Raw genomic sequence first — 17116 nt, 5'->3', positions numbered from 1 at the left:
ACATGTTCGCGGTTCTGAACATAAGGTAATAAAGAATGTAGCTTGTAGCCACTAAAACTATTTCCCCCAATATATTAATATGCTTAGGCCCCCACCAAGTGAGCTGTTTTCACTCGTAGCTGCATAGCACGTTCACACAGATTTAGGTGCATCCACCCCCGCCATTTGGCATGTGCTGAATTTTCTAAGGTAACCCCTTCCTCCACATCTTAGTTATGTTCATCTATAAGAAGAAGAAAGCAAGTTACCCTGACCTCGGAAGCCAATGACTGACAAATAAATGATAGAAGGAAGCTGCCTATTACTACCTAGAATTACTGCATTACAGGCAATGATTGAGTCATTTTAGGATCCAACAAATCGACAAAAAACCTCAGAAATCTGCAGTGAGTGATAAAAAAAAACTGATTCTCTTCCAGCTTCTTCTATGCTGCATCCTGTGGGATGTCATCCAGGACTCATCTATTCTAATATTAATTACCTAATGCCAATGGACTATCTAAACTATCTGAACTATCTGAACTCTGCTTGCTGTCAGTGAATAGGGACATCCAGGGGCTGAAAACCTTTACAAACCTGACAATTCTCACAGTGGTTTGTTCTAAACCACTGGTGTCAAACTCAGGCCCTCCAGCTCTTACAAAACTACAACTCCCATCAGCTGGAGGGCCTGAGTTTGACACCCCTGTCTAAACTACACAATCTGGGAAATCCTAAACCATCTGGCTACCAGGCTTATATAATGTATCAGTGTTGGTGAAAAGTAACAAACCTTCAGTACAGAAGGGAGATTTATGAACGCATATTCAATAGTAATGTAAACTATAGGCCTGGTTTTCTTTCCCTTCCTTGACAGCAAGTAGAGGAAAATGATGAAGAACTGAAACCAAAGGTATATTAGAGGGATACAGAACGCGACTACAGCCTCTAGGTGTATGGTGGTGATCTGCACTTGAGTCACAGATCTGTATTCTGCTAGGACAGGGTCAGCTCTAATGTTCTTCCTGTGCTTGGTTTCCTTTAACCACAAACCACACTGACATATTAATTGGCCAAGAGTAAAACTAGGACTATGTTGACCATGCACATGAAAAATTCAGAGGTGAAATAATCCATCAATAATAGTTGCAGAAACCAGGGTCAGAGTGGTTGCATTTTAACCATCCTGATCCTTTTTACCCCCTCTACCCCTATTAAGATAGCATACACAGCATGTAGTAAGAGAACACGACCGGGCTGGGCTGGTCAGCAGACATTAACTTTACCGAGAGCCCCACTGGGGACAGTGACCTCTGTGGGTGAGGAGTATCTTTATACATTTCTGTGGAATATGACAAAGCTACACAGACGTCACCAAAAAATATGTTTTTCGTCTTACTCTTTGCATTTCTTGGTGCGTTAACTGCTTAGGAGAAATCTGTATGACAAGCCTTGAGGGTGAAGACATGATAAATATGTAGGGTTTCCTTCATCCTTCTTACAGGGGATATATAAATTCACAACCAAGCACTTCTTTAACCTCTATAAAAGCCACATTAGTTATCACTCAGCTAAACTACGGCTAAACACAACAACAATATAGCAGGAAAGGCAACTCAAAGATTATTATTTACCTATAGGGTATAGGTATAGAGACGGTGGATCACGAGAAGCCATATTTGTGCAAAGAGGACATAATCAGCATGATATGAACACTATGATATCATGATAACAGGTATGGCAAGATAGAAATACGCTGTCTTTGTTACCATACAATGCAGCCATTGTGACCACAGCTGTTGTGGGAAATGCTTTTAGACTTGACAAGCCTCTCTGATGGCTCGACCCTTGGGAAAGCAATAGGAACCCTTGAGTTGGCCTTTGGGAGCTCAGAATTTTCAAAGTGTCTGCGACAGCCAGACTCAGACAGTCCTGCGGGGCCAATCCAAGTAGTACAGATTTTAACCCTCAAAATGCTGGCCCTGTTGACATCCTTCTTTTAATTTCTATTTTTCTACTAATTTTCAAAGTAGTACCGTTGTATATTTTAATTTTCCCATACTGTATTTTTTTCCGGTGAAAATGAACACAACATGACTGGCAGATATATACCAAGTTCATAAGTCTTCCTGAATGGGATAAACCTAGTTTTTATTGTATAAGCCACAAATCCCATGTGCTCAGTTGGTTTTTGCTATAACAGTAATAATAAATGTAAATGTGTGATAAGTAGCTCACACTAGGAAATGCAAATCAGTAAGTATTCTGCCCTACAGAAGGTACAGCAGAGGATACATTTGGTTGCACAGGTCCAGCTAAGGTTACCTATTTAGGTGTTAAAGTCTAGTTCTATTTAAACTTCAGTGTCCCAACCCCAGATCTCCGTGACTTAACTTCTTCAAATGGTCAGAAGTAGAGATGAGCGAACCTGCCGAGGTTCGGGTTTGTATGAACCTGAACTCTCAGCGTCTGATTCCTGCTGTCTGCCCGCTCCGTGGAGAGTGTGGATACAGCCTGAGGACCGCCTAGAAAACTGGGATACAGCCTATGGCTATGGAGCGGGCAGACAGCGGGAATCAGACGCCGAGAGTTAAGATTTTATACGAACCCGAACCTCGGCAGGTTCGCTCATCTCTAGTCAGAAGCCCAATAGTTTGGCCTAGGAACTTACTAACTATTGTGAATGATTTATTGCAATGACAGTCTATACATGTATAAGGTTAACATGGGTTATATGACTTTCTCTATACTGTAAGAAACAGTTTATAAACTGATATGAAGAGTCAGATCCCTGTTGTTCTATGGTGGTTACCTAAAACCAGCAGAAACATATTCAGATATCGGATATCTCTGGGACTGGATATATGGAGACTTAATACAGACTTTGCTGTACCAGTGGAGAGTCTAAAGGGCCGTTGTACAATTTATCAGCAACAAGTGTTACTAGAAATGCTGCTGTGGCCGATAACCAACCATGTAAAATTGACAACGTTTAGCCGAGGAGAAGGAAAACTGAGATGTGCCTCCAATAGCAAAAGTTTCCAGATGCCTATCACATATGCAGTGCATACTTACCATCAGCATTGCTGTCTGATCCTGCATCTTAAGGCTGGGCTCACACTACGTATATTTCAGTCAGTATTGTGGTCCTCATATTGCAACCAAAACCAGGAGTGGATTAAAAACACAGAAAGGATCTGGTCACACAATGTTGAAATTGAGTGGATGGTCGCCATATAACAGTAAATAACTGCCATTATTTCAATATAACAGCAGTTGTTTTAAAATAACAGCAAATATTTGCCATTAAATGGCGGCCATTCACCCATTTTCAACATTGTGTGAACAGAGCTTTTCTGTGTTTTCAATCCACTCCTGGTTTTGGTTACAATATGAGGACCACAATACTGACTGAAATATACCCAGCCTAAAGCAACTCTGTACCCACAATCTGACCCCCCAAACCATTTGTACCTTCAGATAGCTGCTTTTAATCCAGGATCTCACCTGGGGTCTATTCGGCAGGTGATGCAGTTATTGTCCTTAAAAAACAACTTTTAAACTTGCAGCCCCGTGCCCAACGGCTGGAGCTTAGAGTATCTGTGCCCTAACTTTGCACCACCCCTCCGTCCCTCCTCCCCACTTTTTTCATCATTAGGAATGCCACTGGAACATTTTCTCCTGTCTGAACATTGCACAGGTGCCTTAACGATCCAGCCCATTTGCCATGCTAACACAGCTCAGGAATAGGAGACAATCTGCCTGGGGCATTCCTTATGATGAGGAGGGAGGGGGAGGAGGGACAGAGAGGTTGTGCCAGCCTAATGCATACACAATCTAAGCCCCGGCTGTTCGGCATGGGGCTGCAAGTTTAAAAGTTGTTTTTTTAGGACAATAACTGCATCACCTGCCGAACGGACCTCAGGACAGATCTTGGATTGAAAGCAGCTAACCTAAGGCGGTTTGGGGGGGGGCAGATTGTGGGTACAGAGTCGCTTTAACCTTCTTTCTGACTGTGTCACACAAGCGTCCTGCTTCCATTGCGCTCTTCAGCCACTGCTATATCTTCAGGCCACCCCTGCTCCTGCAGAGTGAGATACAGCAGTGTCCGGAAAGCAGGATGCATCTGTGACACTGTCAGAAAGAAAGTGAAGATGCCAGATCACACAGCAGCATTGATGGTAAGTATACACTGCTGACGTAATTGGCATATAGAAATCATCAGCATGGATATATGCATATCCGTGATGTCAGTTTCCCTTCTTTGAATGGTTTCTTGATACTGGGATAGTTTGTGTGTCCCAATGTGTGTGTTTGTGTCTCACTGATCAGCACTGGTTTGTGGCCATGGGTGGCCGAGGATCTTTTGGTCTAAAAGGACCCTTAGTCTCTCAATTTCCCAACAAAACTGAAGGCTCTCCCACATGTGACCCATTGCCAGTCAATTATTTTTTATTAAAGACAACCATCAAATTTCAAGAAACAATATCGAATCTTCAAAGTATCTGTCAGAATGCAACTAAAGTGTTGTAAATTTCTAAAAAAAAAAAAATGTCTGTATCCATCTGACAGAACACAGAATGGCTTCTCTTGCCTAAGGGAGCAATGCAAAGTTTTTTGGGAAAAAAAAAGACATCAAACAGTATCAGCGCTAGAGATGGGCCAGCCTCGAGACACTTCCATCCGCTTGTGTTAGCTCCTTAGAAAGTATCAGAAAACATTATCTAATGAATGCATATTCTAGTGGATTAAATGTCTGCTACTTCACTGCTGGGGAGAACGGCAGCGACTACTTCCCATGTGTCTCCTTTATATTCAAGAATGGGAGAATGTCAAGTCTCCTTCTTTTGGAGTGTGGAAAATGCTGCATATTATCCATCAAGAATTTAAGGAGAATTTTATTTCAGTCCAGTCCACCAATAAGAATCTTTAGAGACACCATAGAACACAGCCCAAAAATTTACTGTTGTCAGTTATTACATGTAATGGATAGCTGTCTCATAGGCTTGACTTATTAACACATCAAAGAACTGAACACATAAAGGGACAGTACACAGGTGACATTGGTTGTTTCCATGTGTTTGGAGCTCAACTTATTTCCAACCAAAACAAATGAGCATCAAATTCTTTTCCCTCAACACCATTTCCATTACACTGGTTTACTGCTATGCCAAGGCATCTGTGGCCCTATTACTCAGAGGGATAATCAGCTCGATATGGTTGATTATCGTTCCGTGTAATAGAAACAACAATCAGCTGATGAAATGTTGGTTTAGGCTTGGACCTAAAATCGTCAGCTGACAGGCCGCCGAGCCAATCACAGGCTGTCAGCTGACTGGACGCTCAGATGCTGCTGCTACCGGGAACCTGCGGAGCACAGGAGAAAAGACCGGGATCAGGAAGAAGTGAGGGATCAGGTGTTTGAGCAAGAGCTGCATGGACATCGCTAACGATGTCCATGCAGCACTTGCTGCCCAATTATCGGGCCATCTAATAGGTCCAGTAAACAAGCGCCGACCTAGCAGATTGGCGCTCTTTTACTAAAATGATCGGGCCGTAGTCGGCCCATGTGATAGGACCCTTACTCATGTTCATCTTCTTCTGGCAGAGAGTTCCACAGTTTCAAAGCTCTTACAGTAAAGAGTCCCCTATGTGTTGGTGTGGAAACCATCCTTTCTCTAGATGTAGGCGATGTCCTTGAATATGTTCTATTCGTCATATATCAATACATATAGCCTTATATATTCGGCAGAGTGCTTTTGTATCATGTGAGACATTAACCACAGCAGTAAGACTTGTTTCTAAGGAAATATGAAGGGGGAAGCTTGAATGCATTGGCACCACTGAATATTATAGTTCTAAATTACGGATTCCAAATGATTCCATGTGTTATACATAGACATAGATGATGACTATATTATATGAGTAGAGATATTTTAGTAGTTTGCCACCTCTTTTAATTATTTTATTTTACAGTGAAGAATAAATCTAAGCCGTGCAAGGTTAAGAAAACAGAATTCCTTGTATTAGTCACCATAAGGGGGCTGGGAAGTTTATACAACAGACAGTGTGAAGGGAGAATATATTTTCATTACGGAACCCACTCAACTGATCTCATCATCCAGCACGACAGGGAGCAGAACTGCAGAACGGGAAGGAAAGGGGACTTAAAAGCAAGGTTTTATTTCACATTACTGCTACATAAAGAGTAAGCAAATCTCATAGTATTGTACACAGGCATTATAAGATTACCTATCAACATGAATAGTAGATGCAATGCATGAAAGGGTTTAGGTAGAAACATACACCAAATGGGGAGAAGTATAAAGCAATATCAAAACTTGGTCTCTCTCGACTGGACACTTCCCATCCCCTTTCCCACCAATTACTCCATGATTAGTTACCGAATCTGTGTTACATAATCACAGATCTTCTTAAAAAAGATGGGAAGATGGGAGATGAGAAGATGGCATTGAAATGCCTCAATCAAGATGATCATTTATTAGGTAAAAGTTAACAATGAACGTCTGTATTTAAAATTTTCTCAGAATGAAAGATTTTTACTGAGGAAAGATCATTCATCTACAATCTTTCAAGAAAAGAATATTCAAAGAATTCTCAGTTGTTCTTAATTCAGTCATTGAATATGGGAGGCCATAACAACTGTAATGGCCAATATGGATTAAATGTGTATGGCTGTGTCAGCAAACAATGATTCATCAGAAGACCATTAAAAAAGATAGTAGTTCTGTCAGTACTATGGAAGAATTCTTTCCTAAAGCACTGCCGAACCACATGGAGGGCTAATATGGCAGCATACAGAACCTCTACTCTTTCTGACACCCATACAGACGTCACTATTTTTTGGCAATTCCACAGTAAAATCTGCACATAATACTGGGGGATTGTGCTGTAGATACAACATAGATTTCATTCCTTACATTAAGGCCGGGTTAACACACACAGTAAGGCTATGTTCACACTACGTAAAAATCACGTCCGCATTTAATAACGGACGTTGTTTGCGCAACTACGGACGTAGTTATGAAATACGGCCGTGTTTTTTACGTAGTGTGAACCCGGCCTAAGACACCAGCCGTTCTGTGACCTGGCCGTGTCACAGAACAGCCAGTGTCAGTGAAGTTCTTCCCGGCCGGTACCCAATTTCTGTTGAATTGGGATGCAGGGCGCATTCGGGTGCGCCCACATCACAATTCAACATAGCAGACAGTGTAAAGCCACACTTTCCACTGTGTGAACTGACAGTTCAATAAATAGCGGCCGCAAAATACTGACATGTCAGTCAGTTACTATGTGTATACACTCCGGCAAGGATTCCTCTGACTTCAATGCAACGTACATTTTCTATTAATCACAGCAGGTGTTGCGATTTGCAACAACGGCCATGATTAACAGAAAATATACATTGTGTGAACATAGCCTAAAGGTGTGAAGTCCACAGTGAAAATGTGTGGTCAATGTGCGACATACTGAGCGTTTTGTGTATCTGAAATTCTGCAGCATTATTATTTTTCCACAATGGAAGTACATTGTAAATCTGCAGAATTCGCCCTAAATGCTTCATATAGTTTTTCTCTATATAAATATCTTATTTTTACAGAAAATATAGAGAGCTATGGCAAAAATAATACAAAGTAATAATATTAATTGACAAATTGACAAATTAATAGATCATTATAATGAATCTAATATCATTCTTGGCGAGCAGCAGCTTTACTTTATTTTTATTTTTTGCTTGCCCTGTACATTTTTATACCACCTACATGCCCATAATGCTATACCTAGTGTTTGCTCCTGCTCTCACATTAAGACAAAAGCCAGACATCCATTAGTAACTAGGTCACATGAAAAAGTCACAGAGTGCAGTAACTATCTATAGCTGAGTGACAGGTGATGTCATTGCAGTGCAAAGAAGCTTTCACATATGGATTAACTAAGATACACGTGGGAACATTCAGGCCTAAAGCTTTCTACTCAGAGATCAGCCGCGGCTAGTGAACTTGCAAACGTGCAGGAAGTCTCCTCCACAAGGCAGGATATTACTCAGTCTTTCCAATATAGGAAAGCATGGAGCTATAGAAATAAAGTTCTAAGTTGCTGGAGGGGGTGCTGGTTGTGGATGGAGATATTAGATGGACACCTTTAAGGGTTTTTTCTCAGAGTGATGGCAGCAGATTGCTGCTATATCAGTTGCCTGTTTTTCAACATGTTAAAAAAACAACAATGCAACGACCAGCCGACATGAACATAGTCGACTGATCGTTGCCCTCTATTTCACGGGACGATTATCGTCCGTAACGGCCTATAATCGTTCCATGGAATAGGGCCTTTAGGCTTCTCTCACAAAATGTGTTCTCTTCATCTCTGTTGATGATCGACATGTGGAATACTTACCGGTGGGAATTGCAAGAGCCTTTTGTGATTTCTATATAAATTTTTGTTCCACTAATCAATCCTAATATGCTCAACTTTGGGTTTCAAGATGGAGTTCAAAATATCTATTGCTTGTGCAGAACTATCTCATCTCTCTGAGGACGCCTTCTCTTTGTTAGAGGCCCCTATGTCAGACCTCAAGCTGAGCAAAGCAAATAAATCTACTCAAACTGGAAAGGCCCGGGGCCAGATAGCCTGACTTTGCTTTATTACAAGTTTCTAGAGGGACTCCTGACACCTTATTTTCTAGCTGTTTTTAATTCCCTAGAGACAGGCATCTTTCCCTGTAGATGTGACTACAGCCCATGTTGCAGAAGATAAAGACATGTCATTATTTGCTAGTTACCAACCAATCTCCCCTTTGAATATGGATCTGAATCCTGTCTCCAAAATTTTATCTACCAGACTGTCTGCCTTGCTGGGGGATGTCATTCACCTGGAACAAACAGGGTTCATGTCTGATTGTGAGGCTCGAGAGAAAACAATGAGCGCAATTGCCTTGGTACATAAAGCAAAGCTAAAAATTGATGTTGCTGTCAACAGATGCTGAAAAAGCTTTTGACCAAGTCAACTTTATGAAGGAGACCCTCCAGAGTTTGGGGACTAATTTCCTCATCTGGATTATGTCACTCTATTTTTTTGCATCCTTTATGACAGTTTTAGTACGGTATTCATAGTGGTACTAGGCAGGGCTGACCCCTTTTCCTACTTATTTGTGTGCTAACTTTAGAACCGTTTCTCCATAAAGTTAGAGCCCAAGCAGATCTGAGGGGGATTCAGGTGGGGAAGACCACTGACAAAGTTGTAGTGTATGCAGACCATCTCTTATTCATGATCAAGCCGATCGGCTCCTTTCCATGCTAATGCATGCAAAATTGTAGTTGTACGTGTTTCTCTCCCCTCTGACCTATATAGCCTCTTTTAACTAAACTTCCTGCCGCTCTTACCCTCCGTCCAAGCCTGTTGTAGCTCCTTGGGTTGCAGTTGAACAATCTTTTACCAACATCCCCCAAGCTGGATTCCCTGCTTGCATGCCAAAGGAGTATCTGGAAACTTTAGGATCCCATCCTACTATAGACCTTATGCTTGTGGATTATCAGAAGCCTTTGGTCTGCTCTGAGCTAATAAGTTTAGGGTAACTCACATGATATCATCTTCTAATTGGCCCTCACCCAAAGATCTTGGTGCTATCCCCGAAACATCCTATCTTGGTGTATGGAGAGTGGCTCAATTGAGCCATTATCTTCTGTCTCTACCCTAGGGTAATCAATACCCATATTCCAATTCCTATTTTGAAACATTATGCAGTGACTCACTACCAGTCCTCTCTCTATACTCTATGCTGGTCTCTCCAAACTGCCCCTCCCTTCCTTCTCACATAGGGGGTGAAGACCTCCAGCTAACTCTCACCAGCAGCTTGCTAAGATCCTAACCCTGGAGCATAAAGGCTCAGTGAGCTCAAGTTTCCTGGAAGCAGACTATAAAATCCTGTGATAGGGTACCATGTTCCTGTCAAATTACATGCAATTTGGCCTTCTGCAGACCCTACTTGCTGATGCTGCGGCTCTTTGGAGGGATCATTCCTCCATACATTTAGGCCCTATTACACGAAACGACTATCGCCAGTACTCATCCGCTATCGTCCGTTACCGCCAATAATGATCTGGTGTAATAGAAGACAATGATCAGCCGTCATGAACGATGTCGGGTAATCGTTGTCTTTCAACATGTTAAAAGACAAACGACTAAAGGCCCTATTACACGGAACGATTATCGTCTGTACTCGGCCGATAGTGGCCGCTACGAACGATAATCGTCCCGTGGAATAGAGTGCAGCGATCAGCCGACATCGTTCATGTCGGCTGATTGTTGCAGTCGCTTGTTTTTCAACATGTTGAAAAACAAGCGACTGATATAGCAGCGATCTGCTGCCGTCGCTCCGTTGAATAGGAGCGTTGGCAGCAGACGCTGCTGTATCCTATGGGCTGCCCGGACGATCAGCGATCTCCCGGGCAGCCCCCCCGCAGCTCCCCGCCGCCCCTCCCGCACTCACCCACTCGCTGCTGCCGCGTTGAATAGTGGCGGCAGCGAGCTGGGAACGAGGAGCAAACGAGCGCTGAGAGCGCTCGTTTGCTTCTCTGACGACCCGTGGAATAGGGCTTTAAGATAGCAGCGATGTGCTGCTGTTGCTCCGTTGAATAGGAGCGGCAACAGCAGACCACTTCTATCTTCTATGGGCTGCCCGGACGATCTAGCGATCACCCATGCAGCCCCCTGGCAGTGAGCGGGAAACGAGGAGCAAGCGAGTGCTGACAGCATGTGTAATAGGGGCTTTAATCCTACTCTTGCTCTATTCACTCTTCAACACTACATTCAAATGCTCCTAGCTGCGTTTTCAAATTATAGCGACAAGTGTGTGTATACCACTCTATTGGAAGTGGACGGAACCCCCACCTATCTCACTTTGGATATACAAGGTAAACCATCTTATGAGAATGGAGGACTTGACTTTCTCTTTGCATGATGTCTTTTTTGCAGACACGGCATGCACAGACTGAATTTGAAGGAAAGGTACACCAGCTCTCATGGCACAACCTTTTCCACTTAGGCTCTGGATAGCTGATCCTGCTGTACCCCACCTTTTCCCCCTACCCTGCTTGTGCTTCTACACCCCCTTTACCCCCCAAACTTGTCAAGGATTCTATTTCTAGGGCTGCCTAGATTTCTACAGCCTATTGTTAAAGATTCAGGAGAGAACAATTCAAGGTCTTGTTGGCTTTAAGAGTAAATTATTGGTTAACATCTTAAATTTTCATATAGGACCACTAACATGCCACTTCATAGATTTTAATGTCTATGTTGCTATAGAATAGACTAAGATACCAGTGCAAATATGAAAAAACTTCCTATGATTTACTACAGCGTAGTGTGCTGATTTGCACGAATCCCAGGATTAAAAGGAAACTCACACGTACACATGGGACTTTCTTGCTTTGAGTGAGGTTTCAGATTTCCCATAATCCTCTTTGAATTACACCATATGTAATTCCCCACCCACCTATTCCCCGAGTTGCATCCTGGAAAATTTATAGAAATGCTGCAGCAGAATATAACAGCTTCTGAACACTAAGATCAAAGAGTTTGGTAACATTATAGGACACTAAAGAGGTCTACGCGGCAACGTTAACACCTCGATCTGACATCAACCAGCTAGTCTATGTCCCTTACTAGTATATTAGGAAATTCATAGTTAATTCAATTCATTTCTAATGATTGTGGTATTGATTTTATCTCATGGCAGTACAGACTACGTTGGGAGATTAGGACACTGATCTTCAACAAGGCATTGACCTGTCTAGGACATTTTTATATAATAATAATAATAATAATAATAATAATAATAATAATAATAATAATAATAATAATAATAATAATAATAATAATATTAATTATTATTATTATTATTATTATTATTATTATTATTATTTTCTAGGTATACAATATAAAAAGCCGATGCTAATTTTAAGAGTAGACAATAATACCTATACCTAATTCCTTTAATATCTAAATATAAATTAAAATTTATTTTTGTATTTATTTATTATTTTAAGAACAATTATTGCACTGAGAAATCATATCCCCCTACACAGATGAGCTACCTGAAAATGCCCTTAAGAAGACTGTGGTTGTTAGGCAGTATTTGCCTAGCAACCAGATTGTCAGACATGACTCAGCTATTCTGTTGAAAGCTGGTACTGGCAGCAAAGAAGAGATAAAGAAACACCGGCCAGCAGTCGTATCACAGTATTTACCATCTCAGGTTCCTACACTGTCCACAGATATGGAGCCCCCAGATTCTGTCATATATATATATATATATATATATATATATATATATATATATAACCGCACGCATACACACAGAAGTTTGCACACACCTGCACATACTCTGGACAGTTTTCAAGTACCTGCAATAAAAGAAGGCTTACTGTGCCCAGGTAAGATCCATTCACATTCACAATTCCAAGAGAAAGAGAACATTATATTCCGCCTAAGAGAAAGGGAACACTTCAGGGCCAGTAATCTGGGCCTTCCTACAAATATAGAAATTAATACAGGCACTAAATATAAAAATAGACATTGAGTATTTTAGGAGGGCAATCCCTTCTTTCTGAATATAAAGCATATAAAGCACATTGTTGCTTTTGGTCATCAGTTGCCAGTTACACAGAGAGATTTATCTGACAGATTCTTGAAGCCAAAGCCAAGAATGGTTTAAAGAGAGGAGAAATCTCAGTCTTTCCTTTACAACCTGTTCTCTGTTTATAGTCTGTTCCTGGCTTTGTCCTTAAAAATCAGATATGTGTGTGTGTGTGTGTGTGTGTGTGTGTGTGTGTGTGTGTGTGTGTAAAAAGACCCTAAGTAGAATACTAATAGTTCAATCCAGCAGTTGTATCCAGCGCCACCCCTTACCTCAAGATCATTGCACATTCTTATACCACTCCTATGACAAAGCTGCTGAAGGAACCTCTCTACTTGCCCAGTGGATATCTGGTTTGTACGCCCCCCTTCATATATTGCAGGTCATTTATAGAAGATGATTGTATGGTGACCCCTTATACATCTGGCCAGCAATATACCAGACCATCACTGACTGATAAAGTCTGCTTGAAGGGAACCTGTCATCATTGAACCATAAGTCATCAAAGCAGTCCCTGGTGGCCTTGATCCAGCTTAGCAAAGTTGGCAACATAAATGCTCATCTATTATCAAGGTGTTCATTCATCAACTTTTCCTGACAGATTTCAGCATATATCTGTCAGAAATGTTATCTTGTTGGCCAAGTATTAGCATTCTGAAAAACTATTGCTGAGTCCTAGGCAAGTCTGCGCATGCTGGGAAATGTAGTTTTGTAATATCAGGAGAGCCACAGGTTGGGGATCACTGTCCTAGAGGTATCACCACAATCATGGCATATGGATGCAGTTAAAGGAGATGTCCGGCAAAAATTTTTATTTAAGTATTGTATTGCCCCCCAAAAGTTATACAAATCACCAGTATACACTTATTACATGCACATAAAGTACTTTTTTCCCTGCACTTACTACTGGATCAAGGCTCCACATCCTGGTAAAATGGTGATGTCACTTCCTGGATAAAATGGTGATGTCATGACCCGACTCCCAGAGATGTGCGGGCTGTGGCTGCTGGAGAGGATGATGGCAGGGGGACACTGAGGGACACAGGGCACTGGAGGGACACTGAGCATCCCTCTGCCATCATCCTCTCCAGCAGCCACAGCCCGCACAGCTCGGGTCGTGACATCACCATGTTATCCAGGAAGTGAAGCCTTGATGCAGTAGTAAGGGCAGGGAAAAAAGAACTTTATGTGCATTTCCTGTAATATGTGTATATGGGTGATTTGTATAACTTTTGGGGGACAATGCAATACTTTAATAAAAATTTTCCCCAGACTTCTCCTTTAAGGGATAACTGACTGATATTAATAGTTTCGAATATTAACACTTTAAACTTTATAAAGCTGGAACGTATCTGCAATTTCCCAATTTCAGGAATGACTGAGGCAACTGTAACCAATGCCGAACCTGACAAGAGGCACATGCAGACAAGCAGTACATAATATAGTCATATGAAATGATTTGCATCTATTTTTAGCATATGCGGTCAGCAACCTCCCCTCTCCCTCTATCACCCAGTAATCAAATCTCATTTTAGTTTCCAGAAGATGCAGCATTAGTATTGATCCCCTTTAAATGAACAAAATATACAGTATATACAATATATTAATCCCAGTTACCTAAATACATCACCTCATAGACATGCCATTGTTCTCTTAAGCAATTCATGCATTCAGCATCTTCACAGATCTCTCCGTATCCAACTATATCTAAATCATCACAATGAATGTACAATAGCCAATATAACGTAGTCATGGTTACCATCAATCGGCCACAATACAACTGCAATGCTAACATTATTTGCCTCCTGGATAGCTGTGTTACCAACGTTATAGCTGCCATGTCACCTCCTATTGGGGTGTGTGAGATGCGTATCTCTTTAGTGGGAGTCACTCAGCTTTGCCAGAGATCTGAAGAGAACATCACGGAGTGATACATCCAAACTTTAACCTTTAACACTTTAGAAAAAAGGGTGCCAACCCTGTGGTACCTGTAGTTTTGGTCATAATGGGTCAACCAGCTTCCCAGATATAGCTCACAAATAAAATATATATACAATAGATCAATACGGAAAACACTATCCAGAAGAGCTTACAGTCTAGACGGCCAAGGTCAGAAGAACAAGTATCACGGTACATTCACGGGTCACATTGGATACATTTCCAGCATCTGCCCTCAGGCAAGTGCACCATGGCATTCATTACCATGGCACACAGACAATACGCACATTCCTGCAGATCATATAAAGTCTGTACCTCCTTCTCCGACATGTACAGCTGATCTCCCCGTATCACCACATATCTGTTCTTCCAGATCTCCCTGAAGATGCCCTTCCCGCAGTATTTCCGGATCCAGCCCACTTTTTCCGGCTGGCTGGGGGCCTGATTCCCATCCAGAGGGCCCTATACATAGGGGAAAGAAATAGGTGACATAAGGAGAATATAACACAGGGAGGCCAGGGAAACACAGGAGGAGATCATGTCTGCTTATACCAACTGAGGAGAGGACCCAGGTGACATCACCCACCATCAACTTACACATCTTTATACACAATAACACTACTTAATATATACTTCATTCCAGATAGATAGATTAGTAGATATGAATATATTAGGATTGATAGATATAGGATGGATAGATAAATATGAATGTAGATAGACATTTGCATTTTATGAAGGCCAGTTATTAGGAGCTGCTATATACAAATAAAGAAGCTAGACCAGAATCCCTCTTAATACATTGTATTATTTGTACACATTTAAATGGTCCCCCATTTTTGCACACACATTTATATGTAGCGTAAGGCCAGAGGCACATGGCACCCTATAATATACTAACCCCAGTATATGTAAGTACATGGAACATAGGCTACACATACTATCACACATAGCATCATTTACAGGCCCATCCAGGTGATAGGAGGGCAATGCCATAGACACTGGCCCCCATAATCTAAGGATCTGCTCCTCCATCCATTCATAGTCATTTGCAGACATATTCATTGAGTTACTCAGGGCAGCTGCTTGCAGTGCATTTATCTGGAGCACAGACACACAAATGCATAGGATTTACATCATGTATCCACATACAGTGTCTATGTGCCACTATATACCCCCCCCCCCCCTTTCCTCAGAAGACACAGAGAACCCCCTCCCCTGTAAGGACTGTGCCCCTCTTACCCTTTTTGCAGAGATGTTCTTCTTCATGCTGCTGCTGCTCTCAGTGCCAGGCTGCAGGCAGGGTGTGTGGAGCTCCTGCAGAGAGTGGGTGTAATGCAGCCTGGCTCCTGGTATTGTGCAGATCAGACAGAGGATCTGGTTTCAGTGAGTGCAGCCAAGCCTCTCCAGCATCCAACACTGTCCCCAGCTCAGCACACAGCCCCCTCTCTGCTCCACTGTGCAGTAGCTCCATCTATGGAGAGCAGCTCTGATGTCACATCACATTACATGACAACACGTGAGAGAGTGAGGAGGCTTCCTCCTTTGTTTCTCATTTTACCCCCCCCCCCCCCCATACCTCCTATAAAGTGGAGAAGGAGGAGGGGGGATTGTGTAATCCTGAGGCCCCTCATGCCTTCAGACTCTCAGTCATCCCCATCTCTAGAAGCCCCCTCCCCATCCAGCTTCATGTAACCCTTCAGCATCCAAAAAAGCCATTGACCACCAGCGCACAGCAGCTACAAAACAAGTGACGGATTAATTCCCCATCATCCTGCAGGCATAGAGCTGGACCTTGACATGAAATGTAAACCTCCTGTCACATATATGTCCTTTCGCTGTTTTACAGCTGAACACAGATAAGGAGCGACAGATAGAGTCAAAAAAATGACACCCATGTTATAACATCTGCTGGTGTATAATAAACCTCAGACTGTGGCCCAAAAGAACTTCAAAAGTCGGGGGGAAAGGTAGGGTCTGGTGTTTGGACTGACATTTATCTCATGTCTATGGCCAGGTTTGGGCTATGTTCACACTACGTATACGTCCGGCCGTAGTTTGTATGCGGCCGGACATGTGCGGCTGAAACTACGGCTGTGTGAAAAAAAGACATGCAGGCGAATTGCGAACATACAGGCGTACCGCGAACATACGCCCGTAGTATAGTTATGCTTCCTAGCTTGTTTCGAAGCGGTCTGAAGCAGGTCATTTACTTGGAAATCTTCGCCCAGCCCAGTAAACCACACAGAACCTTTTAATATAAAAATCAAGTTCGATTTGGCTGAAAAAAGTATTCCGTACGGGGCCGCATTGAAATCCACGGCCATGAGTTGGAACAGTTCCGGCCGCAAACAATGGTCTTGTTCATTTTTCACGGCGCCGTGTACGATCCGGCCGTAGGCTCATACGTAGTGTGCATTGTGCGGCCATATATTGTATACTTTCAAGCGAACGCATCAACCTCAAAACTACGGGCGTATATTCGCGGTTCGCAATACGGTCGGAAATATACGTAGTGTGAACATAGCCTTAGGGTGCAGATACACA

The 17116-nt window shown here is 42.3% G+C and overlaps 1 protein-coding gene across 1 annotated transcript in view; it reads right to left on the bottom strand.

Annotated features, from left to right (window-relative positions):
- The window catches only part of PLEKHO1 (pleckstrin homology domain containing O1), a 40016-nt gene extending 23987 nt beyond the window's left edge, over window positions 1–16029 (bottom strand). The window contains exons 1-2 of the mRNA XM_069949965.1: window positions 15812–16029; window positions 14888–15034 (exon numbers count right to left, since the gene is read on the bottom strand). Coding sequence (XP_069806066.1) covers window positions 14888–15034; window positions 15812–15838 — 174 coding nt within the window. The 5' untranslated portion in view covers window positions 15839–16029. The remainder of the gene's footprint in view (window positions 1–14887; window positions 15035–15811) is intronic.
- Between the last annotated feature and the right edge of the window lie 1087 nt (window positions 16030–17116).

Source organism: Dendropsophus ebraccatus, chromosome 13 (genome assembly GCF_027789765.1).
Source record: "Dendropsophus ebraccatus isolate aDenEbr1 chromosome 13, aDenEbr1.pat, whole genome shotgun sequence".
In the NCBI taxonomy this organism is placed as follows: domain Eukaryota; kingdom Metazoa; phylum Chordata; class Amphibia; order Anura; family Hylidae; genus Dendropsophus; species Dendropsophus ebraccatus.
Note: the sequence above shows the minus strand (reverse complement) of the source record. Positions and strands in the feature narration are given on the sequence as shown.